This window comes from Lithobates pipiens, unplaced genomic scaffold (assembly GCF_037356315.1).
Source record: "Lithobates pipiens isolate NorthernLeopardFrog02 unplaced genomic scaffold, aLitPip1_a1.2 Scaffold_1, whole genome shotgun sequence".
Classification (NCBI taxonomy): domain Eukaryota; kingdom Metazoa; phylum Chordata; class Amphibia; order Anura; family Ranidae; genus Lithobates; species Lithobates pipiens.
Window position 1 is genome coordinate 141,758,013 of NW_027507685.1, and position 22,809 is coordinate 141,780,821.

Genomic DNA, 22,809 nt, shown 5'->3' on the forward strand with positions numbered 1-22,809 from the left:
GGGGGTTAATATTGTATGCACTGACACCAATGCTGGGGGTTAATATTGCGTCCACTGACACCAATGCCGGGGGTTAATATAGCCTCCATCTACACCAATGCTGGGGGTTAATATTGCGTCCACTGACACCAATGCTGGGAGTTCATATTGCATCCACTAACACCAATGCTGGTGGTTAATATTGCGTCCATTCCAACCAATGCTGGGGGTTAATATTACATCCACTGACTGACACCAATGCTGGGGGTTAATATTGTGTACATCTACACCAATGCTGGGGGTTAATATTGCCTCCATCTACACCAATGCTGGGGGTTAATATTGCGTCCACTGATGACACCAATGCTGGGGGTTATTACTAAGTCTATTGACACCAATGCTGGGGGTTAATATTGCGTCCACTGACCCCAATGTTGGGGGTTAATATTGCATCTACTGACACTAATGCTGGGGGTTAATATTGCATCCACTGACACCAATGCTGGGGGTTAATATTGCGTCCATCTACACCAATGCTGGGGGTTAATATTGCATCCACTGATGACACCAATGCTGGGGGTTATTACTACGTCGATTGACACCAATGCTGGGGGTTAATATTGTGTCCACTGACACCAATGCTGGGGGTTAATATTGCCTCCATCTACACCAATGCTGGGGGTTAATATTGCCTCCATCTACACCAATGCTAGGGGTTAATATTGCCTCCACTGACACCAATGCTGGGGGTTAATATTGCGTCCACTGACACCAATGCTGGGGGTTAATATTGCGTCCACTGACACCAATGCTGGGGGTTAATATTGCGTCCACTGACACCAATGCTGGGGGTTAATATTGCGTCCATCGACACCAAAGCTAATGGTTATTATTGCATCCAACGCTGGGGGTTACTACTACATCCACTGGCACCTGCTGTGAGTGCCGGCTAGGATGAAGCTCGTTCTGGCTCCAGAATTAAGTATGTGGGGAAGAATATATCCTGTGCGCCGCACATTGCTCCAAGTCCTGTATTCTCATACAAAAACAAATTTCGCTCCACCCCTGATACTTAATTATGGGGACCCATTACTAGATTCTGAAGCTGTAGCGAAACGCGCTGAAGGGAGGAATGGCCTGGTTGGAGCCCAGGCTGAGGCCGTTGCACTCAGTCATACATTGCTTTTAGCAATGTGTGTCTTACAGGACATATACTTGCCCAGGCACACAATGATGGCACACTAAATGCCGACCCGCAGGTGCCACATTTTCTTCTCGCTCCCTTTATAATGTCCTTCCTGATTATTTCCAGATGTTGCAACTATGACCCAATCACTGCCCAACAGGGACCGTGGCATGCTGTCACCCTATATGGTGGGTACAGTCAGGGCCTCTGATAGGCCAGTACAACTGGCCCTGTTGTACCGGGCCCCCCTGCAACCTTAACAGAAAACAAATTAATGTAATGTAAAAAAAAAAAAAACTCTTCCAGCCACCATGACCTAACATCATCCCCCTCCCGCCCCCCCCCCCCCCCCCGGCCACCTATCACGACTGCTTCACACACAACCCCCAACAGTCCCCCAGTAATCTCTCCCCCCCCCCCCCCCCCCGGTACTTTTTAATTTTTTTTTTACGATGTAGGTGGCAGCAGGGAGAGGGAATGTCTCTTCCGCGCCCACTCCTTATTCTGGCTCAAGTCCCAGCCAGCACGTACTCTGTAGTGTCTTCCCTGGCGCCGTGCCGAGTGCCTCTGCTCTGTTCCTCACTCTGCCTGAGAGTAGAAGCAGTGAGGGGAGTGGCGGCATTGGCGGGAGAAAAAAAAGAAGCAGCTGGCATCTGAATCAGATAGTTTGTGGACACTTCAGTCCAGGCAGCAGGATCAGGGAGGAAGTGACTCCTGGGACCCGTCTAACAGGTGTGTGCTTGCTTGGGGGGATTCAAGATCTACTACTACTGCAGCAGCATCTAAACATTACAGCATTGGTGGCATGGGTGGCACTGTCTGCAGGCAGCACATGCAGGATGGGCCATAAGGCATGTGTTGCCTGCAGACAGTGCCACCCATGCCGTAATGTGCTGCAGAGTTCTACCCATGACGCTATTGCCATAATGCATGTGCTGCCTGCTGAGACAGTGACACCCATGCTGACAATGGCATTATGCCATTGGCGGCATGGGTGGCACTGTCTGCAGCACAATATGGCATGGGTGGCACTGTAGGCAGGCAGCACATGCGTTATGGCATTAGTGTAATGGTTGGCACTGTCTGCAGCATAATATGGCATTGGTGGCATGGGTGACACTGTCTGCAGGTAGCACATGCGTTATGGCCCATACCGCATGTAGTGTTGCCACCTGTCCAGGATTCACCCGGACAGTTCGGGTTTGGAATCATGTGTCCGGGTTTCAGACTTCCTGAAACCCGGACACATTATTTAGACTGGGCTATGGCTTCCCAGCAGGGTTGCTGCATGCAGTTGTCTAAGCTGAGAGTGTCAGGGTTCTCAGGTCACCCCTTACATCAGAGTTCCCCTTTACACCAGAGGTCACAGTGTTTCCCCTTACATCAGAGTCCTCTCCGTACATCAGAGTTCTCAGTGTTACCCCTTAAATCATGGTTGCCAGAGCATCCATTACTCCCCAGAGTTCTCCCTTACATCAGAGTCTGCAGAGTCCTCCCTTACAGTGAAAGGGAACTCTGCGAGTTCAGATGTAAAAGGAGAACTCTGTGGACTCTGATGTAAAGGGGGACTCTTGTAATTAACTTCATATGATTAGAAATGTTATTTAATAGCAAAGTATATCTATAAAAACGAATGTCTGTGCGCTGCTAAAGTGTTCAGGTTTGACTTGAAGAAAAGGTGGCAACCCTAACCGCATGTGCTGCCTGCAGAGACAGTGTCACCCATGGCGCCAATGCCAATGTGCTGCAGACAGTTTCAAGGCGGGGTCTGGGGAGGGGCCAGGGGTGGGGCTGAGGGAGGGACCAGGGGGTGGAGCTGAAGGGGGCCCTGTCAGGTAGGCTGTACAGGGCCCCATGATTTCTATCAGCGGCCCTGGGTACAGTACAGCTGGACAGTCTTGCCTTATATAGAGCCCCGCCTTTAGAATTAAGCCCCTCCTTTCAGTTCTTCCCCTCCCCCATGACTTATTTCTAACTGGACTGCTGCTCAGGTGCCAGCGTAGGACGCGCTTAGTGTTTACTGACTACGGCGGGGACGCGCACGGGAGCGAGCACGCAGGCATGCAAAGGATGGCCGTACACAGGCAGAACACCCCCCAGGCGGTGTACAGGACTGCCCGACACCGCCCCCTCTTCCCTGTGCTCTGTCCTTTGCAGGTCACATGCACGCTCAGGCTGCGCATGCTCCCTGAAGATTGACAAAAGACTACACCTCCCAGGATTCTTCAGGGCAATACATTAGACACAATGGGACATTGGGCCGTCGTGAGGTTTCTGGGAAATGTAGTCCGGTTGGCTGCAGGTTGTCCTAGCTATGGCTTCTGCGGGAAACCTGGATCCTCCGGAGCGCGGACACCCGCGGCCCTTCCTGATCGGGGTGAGCGGGGGTACGGCCAGTGGAAAGGTGAGAGCTGGGGGGTGATGGGGCCCAGTGTGGGCTGGTCCTGTCTGTCCTGCTAAGGTTACTGGGGGCAGCCAGGTGCAGTGTCATTGTCACTGAATAGAGCTGAGGGGGCAGCCAGGTTCAGTGTCATTGTCACTGAGGGGGGTGAACAGCCAGGTGCAGTGTCATTGTCACTGAATTGAGGAGAGGGCAGCCAGGTGCAGTGTCATTGTCACTGAGGGGAGTGAACAGCCAGGTGCATTGTCATTGTCACTGAGGGGTGTGAACAGCCAGGTGCAGTGTCATTGTCACTGAATTGAGGAGATGGCAGCCAGGTGCAGTGTCATTGTCACTGAATAGAGCTGAGGGGGCAGCCAGGTTCAGTGTCATTGTCACTGAGGGGGGTGAACAGCCAGGTGCAGTGTCATTGTCACTGAATTGAGGAGAGGGCAGCCAGGTGCAGTGTCATTGTCACTGAGGGGAGTGAACAGCCAGGTGCATTGTCATTGTCACTGAGGGGTGTGAACAGCCAGGTGCAGTGTCGTTGTCACTGAATGGAGGAGAGAGCAGCCAGGTGCAGTCATTGTCACTGAGGGGTGTGAGCAGCCAGGTGCAGTGTCATTGTCACTGGGGTGTGAACAGCCAGTCAATGTCATTGAATGGAGGAGAGAGCAGCCGGGTGCAGTGTCATTGTCACTGAATGGAGGAGAGAGCAGCCAGGTGCAGTGTCATTGTGACTGAGGGGAGTGAACAGCCAGGTGCAGTGTCATTGTCACTGAGGGTAGTGAGCAGCCAGGTGCAGTGTCATTGTCACTGGGGTGTGAACAGCCAGTCAATGTCATTGAATGGAGGAGAGAGCAGCCGGGTGCAGTGTCATTGTCACTGAATAGAGCTGATGGGGCAGCCAGGTGCAGTGTCATTGTCACTGAGGGTAGTGAGCAGCCAGGTGCAGTGTCATTGTCACTGAGGGTAGTGAGAAGCCAGGTGCAGTGTCATTGTCACTGAGGGTAGTGAGCAGCCAGGTGCAGTGTCATTGTCACTGAGGGTAGTGAGAAGCCAGGTGCAGTGTCATTGTCACTGAGGGTAGTGAGCAGCCAGGTGCAGTGTCATTGTCACTGAGGGTAGTGAGCAGCCAGGTGCAGTGTCATTGTCACTGAGGGTAGTGAGCAGCCAGGTGCAGTGTCATTGTCACTGAGGGTAGTGAGCAGCCAGGTGCAGTGTCATTGTCACTGAGGGTAGTGAGCAGCCAGGTGCAGTGTCATTGTCACTGAGGGTAGTGAGCAGCCAGGTGCAGTGTCATCGTCACTGAGGGTAGTGAGCAGCCAGGTGCAGTGTCAATGAATGGAGGAGAGAGCAGCCAGGTGCAGTGTCATTGTCACTGAATAGAGCTGAGGGGGCAGCCAGGTGCAGTGTCATTGTCACTGAGGGTAGTGAGCAGCCAGGTGCAGTGTCATTGTCACTGAATGGAGGAGAGAGCAGCCAGGTACATTGTCATTGAATGGAGGAAAGAGCAGCCGGGTGCAGTGTCATTGTCACTGAATAGAGCTGATGGGGCAGCCAGGTGCAGTGTCATTGTCACTGAGGGTAGTGAGCAGCCAGGTGCAGTGTCATTGTCACTGAGGGTAGTGAGCAGCCAGGTGCAGTGTCAATGAATGGAGGAGAGAGCAGCCAGGTACATTGTCATTGAATGGAGGAGAGAGCAGCCAGGTGCAGTGTCATTGTCACTGAATAGAGCTGAGGGGGCAGCCAGGTGCAGTGTCATTGTCACTGAGGGTAGTTAGCAGCCAGGTGCAGTGTCATTGTCACTGAGGGTAGTGAGCAGCCAGGTGCAGTGTCATTGAGGGAAGTGAGCAGCCAGATGCAGTGTCATTGTCACTGAATGGAGGAGAGAGCAGCCAGGTGCAGTGTCATTGAGGGGAGTGAACAGCCAGGTGCAGTGTCATTGTCACTGAGGGGTGTGAACAGCCAGGTGCAGTGTCATTGTCACGGAATGGAGGAGAGAGCAGCCAGGTGCATTGTCATTGTCACTGAATAGAGCTGAGGGGGCAGCGAGGTGCAGTGTCATTGTCACTGAGGGGCGTGAACAGCCAGGTACAGTGTCATTGTCTCTGAATGGAAGGGACAGCCAAATGCAGTGTCATTGTCACTGAATGGTGGAGGCAGCCAGGTGCAGTGTCATTGTCTCTGAATGGAGGGGAGGGGGCAGCCAGGTGCATTGTCACTGAATTAAGGGGGCAGCTTTTTACTGAGGGCTGTGAACAGCCAGGTGCATTGTCATCCTCACTGAATGGAGGGAAGGGGGCAGCCAGGTGCATTGTCACTGGATGGAGGGGGCAGCCAGGTGCAGTGTCATTTCACTGAGTGGCATGAACAGCCAGGTGCAAAGTCATTGTCTCTGAATGGAGGGGAGGGGGCAGCCAGGTGCATTGTCATTGTTATTATTGGTAAGGATGAGCTGTGATTGGACAGACATGTGGCGTGGATCTTCTGGGGGAGTTGGTGATGGGAATGGTGTGAATGGTGATTGGTCCTCTGGCCCTGTGTTGCCCCGCCCCCTTGATAAGCTCTTTCTGGAAGAACTTTTCACCATTAATTGTTCATCATAAAGTGTCATTTCCTGAGACGCCTCCGATGGAAATCCATGTTGTGGGCATGTGGCCTGGTATGGGGGGGGTGAGTGAATTAGAACTCACACTTTTTTATTACATGGGAGATTCTCCTTACAGCCACTGTTATTGTCTACATATAGTGGATGGTGGATTAGTGGCAGCCAGGTGCAATGTCAGTGTCATGGAAATGATGGGGAGGATGACACAAATGTCTTGATATAGAATGTAATGCTCTTATACATGGTGTAGGGATTGGCTCCAGATCATTGGAGATTGGTGACTCCTATATAAAGGAGGGTGGGAAAGCTGACCATACACTTATTCCCAGCCTCAATGGTTGTGGTGGACGATCTCAGGACTGACAAACAACGACATAATTGATATATAAAAATATGATTTACTACATATATAAATAACATACAGAATACATTTAACCACTTTCAGACCGGACCATTTTGCTGGTCAATGACCAGAGGTCTTTTTACAATTTGGCACTGCGCTGCTTTAACTGGTAATTGCGCGGTCATGCAATGTTGTACCCAGACAAAATTTGCGTCCTTTTCTTCCCACAAATAGAGCTTTCTTTTGATGGTATTTGATTGCCTCTGCGATTTTTATTTTTTGCGATATAAACATAAAAAGACCGCAAATTTTGAAAAAAAATGATATTTTCTACTTTTTGTTATTAGAAAAATCCAATAAACTCAATTTTAGTCATACATTTAGGCCAAAATGTATTCAGCCACATGTCTTTGGTAAAAAAAAAAAGTAAATAACTGTATATTTATTGGTTTGCGCAAAAGTTGTCACATCTACAAACTAAGGTACGTTTTCTGGAATTTACGCAGCTTTTAGTTTACGACTGCCTATCTCATTTCTTGAGGTGCTAAAATGGCAGGGCAGTACAACCCCCCCAAATGACCCCATTTTGGAAAGTAGACCCCCTAAGGAAATTGATAAGTGGCATGTTGAGCCCATTGAATATTTTATTTTTTTGCGTCAAGCGATGGAATAATGACAAAAAAAAAAATTTTTTTTTTTTTTACACAAAGTTGTCACTAAATGATATATTGCTCACACATGCTATGGGCATATGTGCAATGACACCCCAAAATAAATTCTGCTGCTTCTCCTGAGTACGGGGATACCACATATGTGGGACTTTTTGGGAGCCTAGCCGCGTACGAGGCCCCGAAAACCAAGCACCGCCTTTAGGCTTTCTAAGGGCGTAAATTTTTGATTTCACTTCTCACTACCTATTACAGTTTTGAAGGCCATAAAATGCCAAAATAGCACAAAACCCCCACAAATGACCCCATTTTAGAAAGTAGACACCCCAAGCTATTTGCTGAGAGGCATGTTGAGTCCATGGAATATTTTATATTTTGCCACAAGTTGCGGGAAAATTACAAACTTTAATTTTTTTTTATTTTTTTTTCACAAAGTTGTCACTAAATGATATATTGCTCACACATGCCATGGGCATATGTGAAATGACACCCCAAAATAAATTCTGCTGCTTCTCCTGAGTACGGGGATACCACATGTGTGGGACTTTTTGGGAGCCTAGCCGCGTACGGGGCCCCGAAAACCAAGCACCGCCTTCAGGATTTCTAAGGGCGTTACAGTTTTGAAGGCCATAAAATGCCAAGATGGCACAAACCCCCCCCCCCCCCCCAATGACCCCATTTTGGAAAGTAGACACCCCTAAATTTAGGGGTACACTAGTGAGACTAGGTAATAAATGGCGGGTGCCCTGAAACTATAAAAAAAAAAACTAACCAACCAGCATCACCTGTAACAGTTATATGGTGATCACTGGTGAAAGGGTTTACTAGGGGGCAATCAGGGGGCTTTTTGCGGTAGTATATGGGGGTCCCTGGCGCTATAAAAAGCTGCGGCGAACCTAAATACCTACCTGCCTAACTAGCGTCACCTGTGACACTAATACAGCGATCAGAAAAACGATCGCTTATTAGGCTGGGTTCACACTGGAGCGATGCGGGAACGCCACGAATCCGCGGCGGGTTCCCGCATCGCATGCCTCCCTGCGGCAGTTCACACTGCCCTATGCGAACTGCTGGGAGTGTCAGTGAAATGTTAATGACACCCCCAGATCAGTTCGCATATCGCAGTGGGATCTGCAAACTCGGATCGCATGGTGTGAACACCCATGCGATCCGATTCTGCTGCGGACCAAAAAAAGGGTCCCGTGCGAGTTTGCGGCGGGTGCGGCGCGAATTCAGCCATACTATCTGTATGGCTGAACTCGAATCGCACAGAGATCGGATGTGATTTGCACTGCAGTGCGGTGCGAATCACATCCGTTCTCATAAACCGCTGCAATGTGAACCCAGCCTTAGTGACACTGGCGACGGGGGGGTGATCACGGGGTTAAACCTTTATTGGGGGGGGTTAGGGGGCTTAGAACTAAAGGGGGCTAACCCTAACTGCCCTAACAGTTATTACAGTCACAAATGACACCCGCCGGGTGATCAGGGGGTTAAACCTTTATTAGGTAATAAATGGCGGGTGCCCTGAAACTATAAAAAAAATAACTAACCAACCAGCGTCACCTGTAACAGTTATATGGTGATCACTGGTGAAAGGGTTAACTAGGGGGCAATAAGGGGGCTTTATGCGGTAGTATATGGGGGTCCCTGGCGCTATAAAAAGCTGCGGCGAACCTAAATACCTACCTGCCTAACTAGCGTCACCTGTGACACTAATACAGCGATCAGAAAAATTATCGCTTATTAGGCTGGGTTCACACTGGAGCGATGCGGGAACGCCACGAATCCGTGGCGGGTTCCCGCATCGCATGCCTCCCGGCGGCAGTTCACACTGCCCTATGCGAACTGCTGGGAGTGTCAGTGAAATGTTACTGACACCCCCAGATCAGTTCGCATATCGCAGTGCGATCTGCAAACTCGGATCGCATGGTGTGAACACCCATGCGATCCGATTCTGCTGCGGACCAAAAAAAGGGTCCCGTGCGAATGTGCGGCGGGTGCGGCGCGAATTCAGTATGGCTGAACTCGAATCGCACAGAGATCGGATGTGATTTGCACCGCAGTGCGGTGCGAATCACATCTGTTCTCATAAACCGCTGCAATGTGAACCCAGCCTTAGTGACACTGGCGACGGGGGGTGATCACGGGGTTAAACCTTTATTGGGGGGGTTAGGGGGGTACCCTAGAGCTAAAGGGGGCTAACCCTAACTGCCCTAACAGTTATTACAGTCACAAATGACACCAATGCAAAAAAAAAAAAATGCTATTGGTGTCACTGTGACTGGGGGGGGCAGGGGTGATTTGGGGGGGGTGATCGGGGGGTGAAGGGGGGGTGTGAGTGTGCCTGGCATGTTCTACTGTGAAGTGTCGTGTTGGTGCAACTCACCGATCCTCTCTCCTCTGTGCCGGAACGAAAAATACCGACACGGAGGAGAGATTACATCACTTCCTCTCCTGTGTTTACATTACAGGAGAGGAAGTGATGTCACGCCTCACTTCCATTCGTCAGGAGCGATCGAGAGGGGGTGGCCATGAATGAATGGCCGCCCCCTCATCCCGGATCGCTTCTGAACGAAATCCGACCGCCGCTGGCACCGGGGGGGGGGGGGGCCCGATCGGGCCCCCCACCCGCGGGAAGGCAGGGACGTACATGTACGCCCATATGCCTGCCCGTGCCATTCTGTCGACGTACATCGTCGTGCGGCGGTCGGCAAGTGGTTAAAAACAAAATTGAAAACAAGTCCATAAACAAATCCTCTGGCTTCCCCCAAGAGATATCTGTTGATGAATTGTAAGAATTGGCTTTTCCTCTACTAGTTTAGCCGCACATTCACCGGTTCTTCAGGAGGAATCTCTAAGACAAATGCCATATTTATCGGCGTATAACACGCACTTTTTTCCCCTTAAAATCAGGGGAAAATTGTAGGTGCGTGTTATAAGCCGATCCCCCGCTGATTGTGAGCAGAGCGATCGCTGCCGAAATGCACATAGCCGAGTGTACTCGGCTCAGCTAGGCTCGGCTCTGCGCACAGTCACGGCCAGTCCCTCCCTATGATGGACATAACACAGGGACTGGGCGTGACTGTGAGCGGAGCTGAGAGGAGCTGAGTCTAGCTGAGTACACTTGTCTATATGTATATCTGCGGCTCCTGCCTCCACTCAGTCAAGCTGAGTACCTGTGTTATGCCCATCATAGGGAGGGACTGCAAGAGGAGCCGAGATACACAAAGCTGGTCCTGTGTAACTCTAGCCGGTGCCATATTTAAACTGCAGTGACACTGATAAGGCTGCAAATGACACTGGACAAGGCTGCAGATGGACACTGATAAGGCTGCATTGATGGGCATTTAAATGTACGTTTTTTTTTCCTTAAAATTCCCTCCTAAACTTGGGGCGTGCATTATACGCCAATGACTATGGTACTTGGTAGGAATAATGATAGTAAAAGGACATCTCATACATGGTCACCACACAATCAGTGGGGGGGAAAGGGGGAGGAGGAAAGGTGTAGAGGGAGGGAGGAAGGGAAGGGAGGGAAATGTAAGGGGATATTGGGGGGGGGGGGAGGAAAGAGCGGGGGAAAAAAGGAGGGAGGGATTGCAGTCAGACCGGGGGGGGGGGGGACACAGACGAAAACAAGGTGGAAACAAAATAAATAGAAAAGGAACAACCAATAAAGGTGGAAGAGGTAAGAGAAGGGGAAAGGAAGAGGGAGTGTTTATGGGAGGGAGGAGAAGGGGAAGAAAACAAGGAATTGGAAAAAAAAAAGGGGGGGGAAGAAAGGGGGAGGGAAGAGACGGGAAGGGCAAGGGAGTAGGATAAAGCTCCATAGTGTTCTTCTCTATGAGAGGAAAGCGGGGGGGAGGCTCCATAGTGTACTTCTCTATGAGAGGAAAGCGGGGGAAAGCTCCATAGTGTACTTCTCTATGAGAGGAAAGCGGGGGGGGGGGGGCGGCAGCTACATAGTGTACTTCTCTATGAGATGAAAGCAGGGGGAAGCTACATAGTGTACTTGTCTATGAGAGAAAAGCGGGGGGAAGCTCCATAGTGTACTTCTCTGAGAGGAAAGTGGGGGGAAGCTCCATAGTGTACTTCTCTATGAGAAGAGAACGGATTGAAGCGCCATAGTGTACCTCTATATGAGAGGAGAGTGGGAGGAAGCTCCATAGTGTACTCATTACCCAGGTGTCACACAAGAGACATCTCATGATGTTAGACCTTTTTTCCAGTGCGCACTGTTGGGGCCATAACCCAGAAGTAATCTGGCAAAGCTCTGTAGTGTATCTATACTTTATTATAAGAGAAGAGAGTGGGATGAAGCTGTGTAGTGTAGTTATACTTTTATGTGAGAGCAGAGAAGGGGGTATACTCTAGTATAGGTATTATAAGAGGAGAGAGGGCTAATTCTCCATACGTAGTTATACTTTATTATTGAAGAAGAGAGCAGGGAAAAGCTCCTTAATATACCGGTAGTTATATTAAAGAGGAGTTTGGGGTAAAGCGCTGTGATGTGTTTTTTTTTATCATTATTAAAGTCAAATCGCATTGACCAGGTGGCTTTGAAATCGCCCTGAAGTAGCATGATTTCATAGCTGCATTCATTGTGAATGAGGTCTAAAGTTCTATAGTATAGACATTATTATAACAGAGGAGGGTGGCAAAATGACATAGTATAAGGGCACTTTATTATACAGAAGATAGCGGGTTAAAGTTCCAAAGTATGGTTCTACTTTATTATAAAGGGAAGAGAGGAGGGTATAGTTCCATTGTGAAAAATACTATAAGAGATTATAGTGTGGCAAAACTCCATAGTGTATAATATAGTATAGTTATACTATACAGTATAGTTCTAAAGCGAGAAGAGTGGAGTAAATGTCCAAAGTATTCTACTTTATTATAAGATAAGAGTGGAGTATAGCTCCATAGTGTAGTTCTACTTTAATTTAGCTGACTCTATATGAAGACGGAACATAAGCGTAAAGCTTTCTAATGTACTTCTAGAATATAAGAGAAGAACAATGTGCAATCATTTAGCTTCATATAAAAGAGGAGTGTGGGGTAAAGCACCATAGTGTACATCCCAAATAGGCTCTGCATCGGGGTCTGTTCACCCGTCTCTGTCATACTTGGCTGTGTAGGTGAGTCTGTACAGACAATGCGTGTCTATTCACTTTATATAGGCTGATTCCCGCGTGCGGGGCACAGAGGAAAGGGGAGGCCCACCGTGCCCTGACACACACTGCCCACATGTATTATAAAAGAAATAAATCCACATCCAACTTTTCCCTCAGGCCAAAGTGGGTAAGGTACTGTTTAATAGGCATCAGGAGCTTTATAACTTTTTTGCACCTTTGTAGGCAACGGCAGCTGGCCATGCTATGAATATAGTTCCCGCTACCGCCGCCTACAGCCAATGTCTGTAACGGAATCAGGCCCCCCCCCCGCCCTCCCCTCTCCTCCTCAGGACACCCAGACCTCCTTGACTCCTCAGACCTCCCGTCTCCTCTCATCGGGCCCCTCAGACCTCCCGTCTCCTCTCATCGGGCCCCTCGGACCTCCCGTCTCCTCTCATCGGGCCCCTCGGACCTCCCGTCTCCTCTCATCGGGCCCCTCGGACCTCCCGTCTCCTCTCATCGGGCCCCCCGGACCGCCCCTCTCTCTCTACCTCAGGCCACACCGACCTCCCCTCTCCTTCTCAAGGGGCCCCCCCTTTTCCTCAGACCCCCCCCAAACCTACCCTCTCTCCTCCCAGACCCCACCTCCTCAGACCCTTCCTCTCCATATCCCTAAGGTCGACCTTTTTAAGACCCCATTCACACCGCTATGGTTTCCTCACAGAAGCTAATGGAGAGCAATCTGTACTTTTTAGCTTCAAGGGAGTGCATGTGAGACATCCGGGATCTAAAAGACTCCTGACTCATAAAAGAGAACCTAACATATCAACATCATATCACACAAAGGGCTTTCATTTTAGTGAAAAAATAAGAAAGTGTAAAAAAAAAAATTGTTAAATGCAATCACGTTGAAACCCCCAAAAATATTTTGAGTTGTGCTTCCTCGCCTCCCAATGGATGTATGTGAATGTAAAAAAGTAAACACCCGTTGGGGGGCACCTACTTATAAAAACGAAGCTTGAAATACAGTATGTTATATATTGTTGCACACTCAGGATAACGGCAATAATTCTAGGCCCGTTATTTACAATTCACTCTAAACGGAGGACCTTTAGGGCCACGCCCAATATTTAGTGCAATTTAAACTATACCTACTTTTCCATTTCTGTGTAGGGCCTAACTTCTGATTCTGCACACAGACCCTCTGATTTCATACAACACCCCTGGGCTGACTGCGTGCAGGTCAGCACTACTACAAAAAGTAAACCAATGTCTGTTCATGCTGCATGGGGCTGAACAAGTCCTGGCTAAATGAGCCCCAAGTAGTATTCTGGAAAAAAAACAATGCTGTTCTGGCAGTACACAAGCCAAGTGTTGCCTAATTTTCTGTTGCCCTTGGTGTGATTTGCGGTTTGCTCTGTCATTATCTACGTGATGCTGGGACCAAGTGATAGGAGACTTTGCTCTGTTGTAAATATTGACCTGTGTTAATAAGTCACTGCCTATCAATTGTGTGTTCTGCTACAACTGCCCACACATCATCCTATGTATGGTGACAGCCTTAGACAACTTTTGGCCAAAGGTGTGGAGATTTTTACCAAGAAAATATCTGCAAGATAATGCTGGCCATACGTCTGCACACGCATGCGCACTCACACTACAGACACTATACACTTCCAGTTGATATTGAGAACACGGACAGGAACTGTTGTGAGAAAACCAGCTGCTGGAGTCCCGAAGAGAAATATGTGACCTGTTTTTCTTGCCAGATCATTTACACAGCCTGTTTGTGAATTGCACACATTTGCAATATTGCATAGCCAGGAAGATGATGCCACTATGTTGTGCCAAATTCCAGCTCTTGGGATATTCTGAATGATTGTGAGCAGGATGGAAACACAAGGGTAGCTGCAATGCAATTACAAATACTGTGATGGGTTTAAAAAAAATAAAAAATTCATTACATGCAAGTGCCACACTATTTGCTTGGATTTCCACTCCAGATTTATTGGTGTATATCCAGACATAACCCAGAATTACCCCCCAAACCCACCTCTTCTAGAGTATGTTCCTGGGTAGCAATTAACAGCTGTAGTTTCATTGTCAGATTTGTACAATTCTTGCAGGGGCAGCTACTGGGAGCTTTATTCCTGTATAGATAAAGACATACTGTCAAGGCCATGTCTGTCAAAAGCCCTTTCCCTAAACAGTGTATGGACGGGCTCATGAAAGCCAAGGCAGCAGCATTGTTTTGTTGGGGAAGAAATCGATGCATGCATGTGGCGACGATGGGGAAGAAATTGATGCATGTGGCGAGAATAGCCTTATGCTGGCCATACACTATACGAAATATCGGCCGAAAAAAACATTTTTGAAAAACAAACATTCGGCCATGGGCACAAACGATAGTGCCATCATGTAATGACCAATAAATCGTTCAGTGGACATATATGTAAAAATAACATACAAAAAATGCATTAATTTACCTAGTGCAAACGGTAAACACATTAACCTTTTTCAATTTATTGTTCATTCGGCAGAAAATTTCTAAACTCATCCTTTGCTTTTTCGTCTCAAAAACTTTCCAATGATTATCGATTTTGTGCCCATTAACTGGCTGAAAAATGAACGAACTGTCTAAATGACCGAATTTCGGAAGGTTTTTTATCTATAGTGTATTGCCAGCCTTAGTTCTGTAGTCCAGCAGTTAGAGCGGACAACGCTGGTTGGGATTTCGGTGCATCAGTCGGTCAGCTCAGACAGGAAGTTGGGAGCACACTAGATTTCTGGTATTTTTCTGTACTGTGTAAAATTTTAGGGAAATCTGAATGTAATATGATAGATATATATATTATAATATAATTATTATTATTTTTTTTAGCTCCTACATTCACTTTAGGAAATCATCAGTAATGGTCATCCCACTTCTTGTAATCAAGGTCTTATGTGTAGTATAAATTACTTACATGAGTAGGTTTAGTTTTAATACCAGTTTTTAGCCAGAAAGTTCCCAAAGCCTTTTCTTCTTTATTAATCAGTCCATGCATTGATGATTGTTTGATTCTTGCAGTCAACAGTATGTGAGAAGATCATGGAGCTCCTGGGCCAGAATGAGGTGGACCACAAGCAAAGGAAGGTGGTTATTTTAAGCCAGGACAGATTCTACAAGATACTGACCCCTGACCAGAAAGCCCGGGCCCTCAAGGGCCAGTACAACTTTGATCACCCTGGTGAGTCATTCGTCATAACTGATCTTGACTTTTCTGGGCCACATGTTATCCTTGGTAATTCACACATTTTCTTGTAGCTGTGGCTGGCAAGCTCTATCACCCTTGCAGCTTTCAGTTGGTGTAGTGCTTGCCATTCAAGCGAATGGGGGCTGTTCTGGTTGCGGTGTGCTAGTGTGGGGTTCAAAGGGATAAAGCTGGCAGTAAGGCGGGATACAACCCCCCCCATCAAATCGTCTCTGAAGAACTGCATACTATTATTGAGCTTCTGATCTACCAAAACACCCAGATCATTCTCCACCATTGATTCCACTGTTCTCCCCCTCGTATGTATGATGCATGCATATTCTTAGCCCCCAAGTGCATAACTTTACATTTATTAACCTCATTTGCCACATAGTTGCCCAATGAAACAGTGCATTGAGATCGGCTTATAAGTTTGAGACATCCTGTAAGGATGTTATTCCGCTGCATAGCTTGGTGTCACCTAGGGTTGCACCAATACCAAGCATTTGCACGAGTACTTATACTCATGCAAATGCTCTGATGCTTGACCCGATACCTGGGCAGTCAGGGGCAATCAGTGCGGCAAGTTGCAAGCACTGATCTTCCTATATAGATTTCCATAGCCGCTTCTCCTCCTGTCTCCTAAATATTTAAAAGTTAAAATTGTAAAAAAAAAAGTAAAACATAAAATAAGAAAAACACTGACACCATCCACTCCCCCCTCCTCCAAAAAACCATTGTAAAAAATAAATAAATAAATTGTGGGGAAAAAAAAAAGACTGACAGGGTCCACACGTCATTGGTGCCACTGTCACATGACATTTTGAAAAAAAAAAAAAAGTATCAGTACTTGTACTCGGTCTTAAAGTGGTATTGGTGCAACCCTAGTGTCATCTGCAAACACTGAAATTGTACTTTTAATCCCTGACCCTATATCATTTATAAATATATTAAAAAGTAAGGGTCCCAACACTGAATCTAGGGGTACAACACTGATAATCTTAGACCATTCAGAGTAAAAAATCATTAACCACTACTCTCTGTAAATGTATAGAAAACTGGCTAAAAGACAGAATTCAAACTGATCTTTCTAAGCCTGTAGACTTTACCTTACACATGAGCCGTGTGTGGGGAACTGTGTCAAAACGCTTTTGCAAAATCCAAGTATACCACGTCCACCGCCACCCCTCTGTCCAAGGTTTTACTTACCTCTTCATAAAAAGAAAGCAGATTTGTTTGACAACTTCTGTCTTTAATGAATCCATGATGTTAATTAAAATATATTTTTTCCAGCAAGAAGTCATCTATATGGCCTTTTATTAAAGGATATGTACACCCTAACACTAAAATTTCTACATCTATAGACCTCCATGATCTAGCCCTCTAAAGAAAAAATCAGTATATATACCTTTTTTCTGAAGCCGATCCAGCCTGATCCCACACTGAGCTGTCATCTGTGGCTTTGCTGTGGAGGTGGGTGCAGGGGACACACCCGACAACAGAAGCCCCATAGTAAGTCTATGGGTGATGTCACTCCCCATTAACTTCACAGCCGTTGTCGGCTGTGACCTCTGCAGAGCTTCTATTGCTGGAGACTGAACTGGAGCGTCTCAAAAAAAAGGTATGTATACTGATTTCTTCTTTACAGGGCTAGATAGGTTAGTGTTAGATTGTGGATGTCTATAGATAGCGATTTTGGTGTTGGGGTGGACTTCCACTTAAAACTCTCCACTATCTTCCTGACCTATAGAAAATAATAGATATTATTCCAGTGAGAGTTGTCTTGGAGAGATTTTCTCCTCATCTCTTTTTTTTTTTTTTTTTTTAAGAGGTTTCTTCTCACTTCCTGTCAGAACTGGAAATGAAGTTAAATCTCCCTAAGGTGGATCAGATGGCCACACAAAAAAGAAAAAAACACCTGACAAAGGTTTTAACCATTCCCTGCTCCACCTATATTAAAATAAAAGTGATACTTGAAACACATGTACCCAGACCCCACAGAGAGAAGTCACATTGTTTTGTCAGCGACTTTACAAAATTTGCATAGCATTTCTCCTAGTTTGCGTTCTGTGCGAATTTAGTCCAAAATGAATGTTGTTAGGCTATCTCCAGTGCTAGTCAAATGTTTTTTCATTGATTTAAAGATGAACTCCAGATGTGGATTGTATTGCATAGTTACATTTGTCCAGCTTGGGCAAGTGAAAATATGCTTATGTCATACCTGTGGGACTGCTGTGGAAGCAGAAAATTACTCTAGTATTCCTAACTACTACAGTGATCACCAAAGTATTCCAGGTCCTATGCTGAGCCTCTGCCGTGCTGCGTACCAATCACGGGGAATTGCATTTTTTTCAGTGAATGCAAAATGTTCTCTGTACAAGGTGGATGATTATAACTTCACCTCCTCCCCCCTCCACCTTGTACAATTACAGAATACCTTGCATTCATTGGGAAAAATGCTGTGTGTGGTGCCTTTGCTGAGCAAGCAACTCTTACAACATAGCGGGGCAGCCACACAGAACCTGGAGGAAAGTGCTGACTACTATCAGGTTCAATAAGACTGCAGCAGTGGGGTGATGTCACGGGGGGGGGGGGGGGGCAATTGGCCCAGCACAGACTGCAGCACTGGATTACAGACCTCCGGTCCAGGCAGTGGTGTATCTCTTTTGTGCTCTGATTCTCTTGTACGTCTGCTTAGTATACTGTAGATAAATATTTTGTGGCTCTTTACAGATGCGTTTGATAATGATTTGATGTACAAAACTCTCACAAGCATTCAAGGGGGACAAATAGTGAGCGTGCCCACATATGACTTTGTCACTCATTCAAGGTAGGTCTTCCCCTTTACCATGATATCATTTCAAGGTCTGTAATCACCTGATACTTTGAGTGTAAAAAGCTGACAAATTTATAACTTCAGTGAGTGTGGTAGCTGACTTTTTTTTTTTTTTTTATATATATATGATATTAATAACAAAAATGAAGTACTAAAGTATTCACATTTCCAATTCCTATAATTCTATTTTTATTTAATTAAACTGTTCCATATTTTATAGATAAAACCATTCTGTTTTTTTTCACGAATTGTGTATGTTGCAGTGATCTAATTGATTCTCAAAAATATCCTATAGTTTGGATAATGTTGCTGAAGGACAAGTCCACCAAAAACATATATATTGTTGGGTTGACTAATCCACTGGCTTTTCTTACTGAATTTGTTTGCTCCCCCCATACACCCACGGCATGGTCCCTATCTACTGATATATTCTGAAAGTGAACCTGGACACTGTTATTTTTAAATTGTAAATGTAAAAATTCTGTCTTAGACCACTAGATGTCTGTTATTACCTTTTTATTAAAACGTAGCTAAACTAAAAAACACAAATATAATGTAATCCAACCTACCAATTTTTTTTTTTTTTTTTTTTTTCTTTTTCAGAACATTTCTCTTTATTTTCATCTGGTGATTCTACCAGTAGCACACTTCCTGTCCTAGGGTGACGATACTCACTGTACATAAGGAGAAAAAGCTTAGTCACCCCAAGACGAGAAGTTTGTTAGGACTACAAAACCCCTCCCTCTCTCTTGCAACATAAGGAGTGGAGGGCTCTTAAATGTAAAATCTAGATGTTTATATTTGTGATCACTGTAATTTCGCCATCACAGTGATCACAAGGTACAGAGCTGCTCTGGTCAGCTATGTACATTGTAAAAAATACACACAAGAAAAAACTAGCAGGTGTGCTAATCAACAGTTTGGTACAGCCCTCCAGCTGGCTAATGGTGATAATTAGACAAGTCAAAGGGTGCTGCTGCTCTCTATGGATACTTTGGGTGGTAGGAACACATCTAGACCAAACAAAAAAGAGAGAGCACAAAGCCGCCCAGCTTTAATATGGCAAAGTTAAAAACACAGCAATGGTCAAGCTTGCATTTTGTGAAGATGGATACAGCATAAGGTGACCTGAGGAAGGAGGCCATGCCTCCAGAACATGTTGTCATGGCAACTGTTTGACGTCCTCATACTACCCCGTACTGTACTTGTGTGGGTTTGTGTGCCTTTTGAAGAGCAGCGCTAGCTGGACCGGACGCAAGTAAATAAGGATCTGCACATCAAGCGTGGTGGTGGTGCATAGCCTCGGATGTGCTGCCAGTATCGGGGCACAGTCAGGTTGAACGTCCATGGTTCCCCCTTCCCCTGTTGGGATCTTGAGGTGGTTATAGGAGTGTGGCCACAGTGGAATCCTTTCAATGGTCAAACTCACATTGCGTGAAGTTAGATACAGTATAATGTTTTTTTAACTTTACCATATTAAAGCCCAGTTACACTAGGGCGGCTTTGCGCTCTCGTCTTTTGTGTTCTGTCTAGCTATATACATTGTGCCTGCGATCTGAGCCATTGAATGACAGCTCGGATCATAACCATTCAGGGACAAACTTTCAGTCCAGGCGTTTTCTGAATTGCTGTTTATAAATGTCATGCCAAATGTATTTTTACACCATTTGCCATTTCAGAGGAGGTAGTGAAATGGTTAAGCCAGAAAGACCTTCCTTGTTTTGCCCCTCTCTGATTTGAGATTGGCTTTGCCAAATGTCATTCCACTGTCGGTGAAATTTCTTTCTCGTACATCACAGAAACGCAGTAATTACTGGTGGGTTATAGGGTATCACTAGGTGATTGGACACTGGCACACCCTAGATAGGAAGTTCAATCCCCCATATAACCCCTCCCCCTACTGGAGGTACCTCCGTTTTTTTTTTGCCAGTGTCTTAGGTGTTGGTCACAAGTAAAGATGTGCTGTGCTGAGCTCCGCTGGAATATCCTTACTGGGGCCAGCTATGCAACCGGATCCATTCAAAGTATCTTTTCCAGATCGAATTGGATGGTCCCCGGGCCTTGTGTCTGAAGAAACAAGGTTTTACCTGTAACGCTTGTCTTTTTAGAGAGCTGGACCCTGGGATCCAGTATTGTTTTTTTTCAGCCATATTCCTGGCAGGGTGCTTTACGGGCCCAGAACTGCGGATCCCCCTATTCAAAGGGGCCCCAGTCTCTGAAGATTTTTTTCCTAATGGAGCCCACTGTGAGAGGTGAAGATTGGGTCTGTTATTCAGACCCTGCAGCTGGATAAGGTAAGGGAGACTTCTCAAGAAATTTTCTAATTTTAGTAGGTTTTCTCCTTTTAAGTAAATGTATGCTATGCCTATAGTCGCCACTGGGGGCTGCCAAGAGCACATACCTTTTCATACCTGATCTGTCTGCTTGGGTGTCCACGCTCTATGCTCCTCCAGCCATGCTCCAGGAAGGATGAAGATAAGGGGTGTTTTTTTCCTTCTGGGAATTTTCCCACCACGGATTAGGGGGCTGAGACAGGCCTGGGCAGAGAGCGGTAATATACCCCACCACCCGCCGCCATCCACCGTCGTTCGCTGCCGCCATTACAGTGGCTTCACATCCACCGGCCCTTCCCTCTCCTCTGTCCCAGCCTCCCCTCCATGCTTACCAGCAGGGTTACAGCCTCTGCTCGCGCAGGAAATGCTCGTTTTTAAAACGAGTGGTCAGAGGAGAGGGGGCGGAGCACTAGGCTACACAGGCTTTAAAGTGCACTCTTTTTCAGATGCACACAGCCTATGGAGGGACACAGCTGACAGGCGCATGTGAGTGTGGGAGACACAGGCATTCCCAGGCAGCATTTACTTAGGCACCAGACTGAGTCTTAAGTAGCAGCAGCAGTTGCTGAACTACAGGGCTCAGCAGTCAGTGCATTTTTTTTGTGTGGTACCTCTACCTTTTGTTGCTTTGCACTATGGGTAAAAGAGGTACAAGTACCCCAAAGAATAGGGGCTCTAAGAGGCCCCCTTCAGGCCCTGAGGACCCCCCCCCCCCCCGCAGGACCCAGGGAGGCTGGCCAGGGAGAGCCGTCGGGGTCAGGGGCTGCAGCTGCTTCTGGCACTTCAGCCCCTGTGTACATTACACAGGAGGTTTTTTCCTCAACCATAAACGGTTTATAGGAAACATTAGTGGCCTTCATCGCATCTTCACTCAGTGGAAGAAAACGCACTAGGCCCCCCCTGTCACCCAGGACCCTCAGAGTGAGGAACTCAGGGATAAAGGAGAGGAATCCCCCTCAGAGGATCGGGAGGAAACTGATGATTCCCCTTCTGAGGAATCTAGTGGAGAATGGCCCTCTTCAGCTTCTCTGGATGAGAAAACGTTGGTGCAAATTCTTGCTGGATTGGTCCGTTCCAGGTTTAAGTTACCTGTACCTGAGTCAGTTAAAGAACCCACTTCTTCTCTGGGTTCACTGAAACCTCCACAAACTGCACATGCTTTTCTTGTTCATGGTTTGCTGGAAAAGCTTATCTATTCTGAGTGGGATCACCCAGATAAACATTTTTTTCCTCCTAAAATGTTTTTCTACACTTTATCCTATGGAGGAAAGATTTACTAAGATGTGGGGTATACCAGCAGTTGACACCACCATTTCCTCCGTAAACAAAAGCCTGACTTGTCCTGTTGACAACTCTCAGATGCTTAGGGATCCAACTGATAAGAAAATGGAGTTCCTATTAAAAAATGTTTTCTCCTTGGCAGGTTCAGTAGCAGCAATTGGAGTCTGTCAATATTTAAGAAACCGTGTTAAACAGGTGCTTAAAGCCTTACCTGAACAGCAAGCCAGGGGGTTAGGTAACCTTCCAGCGGCTCTGTGTTTTGCTGTTGATGCTATCAGAGATTCTATCCTTCAGACCTTTTGCCTTACGCTTGGATTGGTACGCATGCGTAGAATCTTGTGGCTGAAAAATTGGTCAGCCAAATGGCCATGTAAGAGACTCCTGGCGGGATTTCCCTTTCGTGGTGCAAAACTGTTTGGAGAGGATTTGGACAATTGTATCCAAAGGATCTCTAGTGGGAAAAGCACTCTTTTACCAGTCAAGAAAAGGAGTAAACGTCCCTCCTTTAAACGACGGCCTCCCCTGTCAAGCTCTAAGGTTAAAACTCAGTCAACCCCAGGGACAAAAGAAGTTCTGGGGGAGAAGGTCTTCAAGACAAAACGCTAAGACCTCCTTATGAAGGGGTGCCCCCGCTCACTCGAGTGGGGGGAAGAATACTAAAGTTCTCAGGGCTCTCGCAGGAGGAATGTCGGGACAAATGGGTGATCGCCACAATAACCCCAGGTTACAAACTAGAATTCCGAGAATTCCCTTCTCCTCGTTTCCTCAGATCAAATGTACCCAGAGAAAAAGAAGTCTCTCCTTCTAGCGTTGGAGCGACTATTGTCGCAAAAAATTATCAT

At 46.8% G+C, this 22,809-nt stretch overlaps 1 protein-coding gene across 1 annotated transcript in view; it reads left to right on the forward strand.

Annotated features, from left to right (window-relative positions):
• Positions 1-3,402: 3,402 nt before the first annotated feature.
• The window catches only part of UCK1 (uridine-cytidine kinase 1), a 51,346-nt gene continuing 31,939 nt past the window's right edge, over positions 3,403-22,809 (forward strand). The window contains exons 1-3 of the mRNA XM_077477957.1: positions 3,403-3,569; positions 15,355-15,514; positions 18,251-18,347. Coding sequence (XP_077334083.1) covers positions 3,480-3,569; positions 15,355-15,514; positions 18,251-18,347 — 347 coding nt within the window. The 5' untranslated portion in view covers positions 3,403-3,479. The remainder of the gene's footprint in view (positions 3,570-15,354; positions 15,515-18,250; positions 18,348-22,809) is intronic.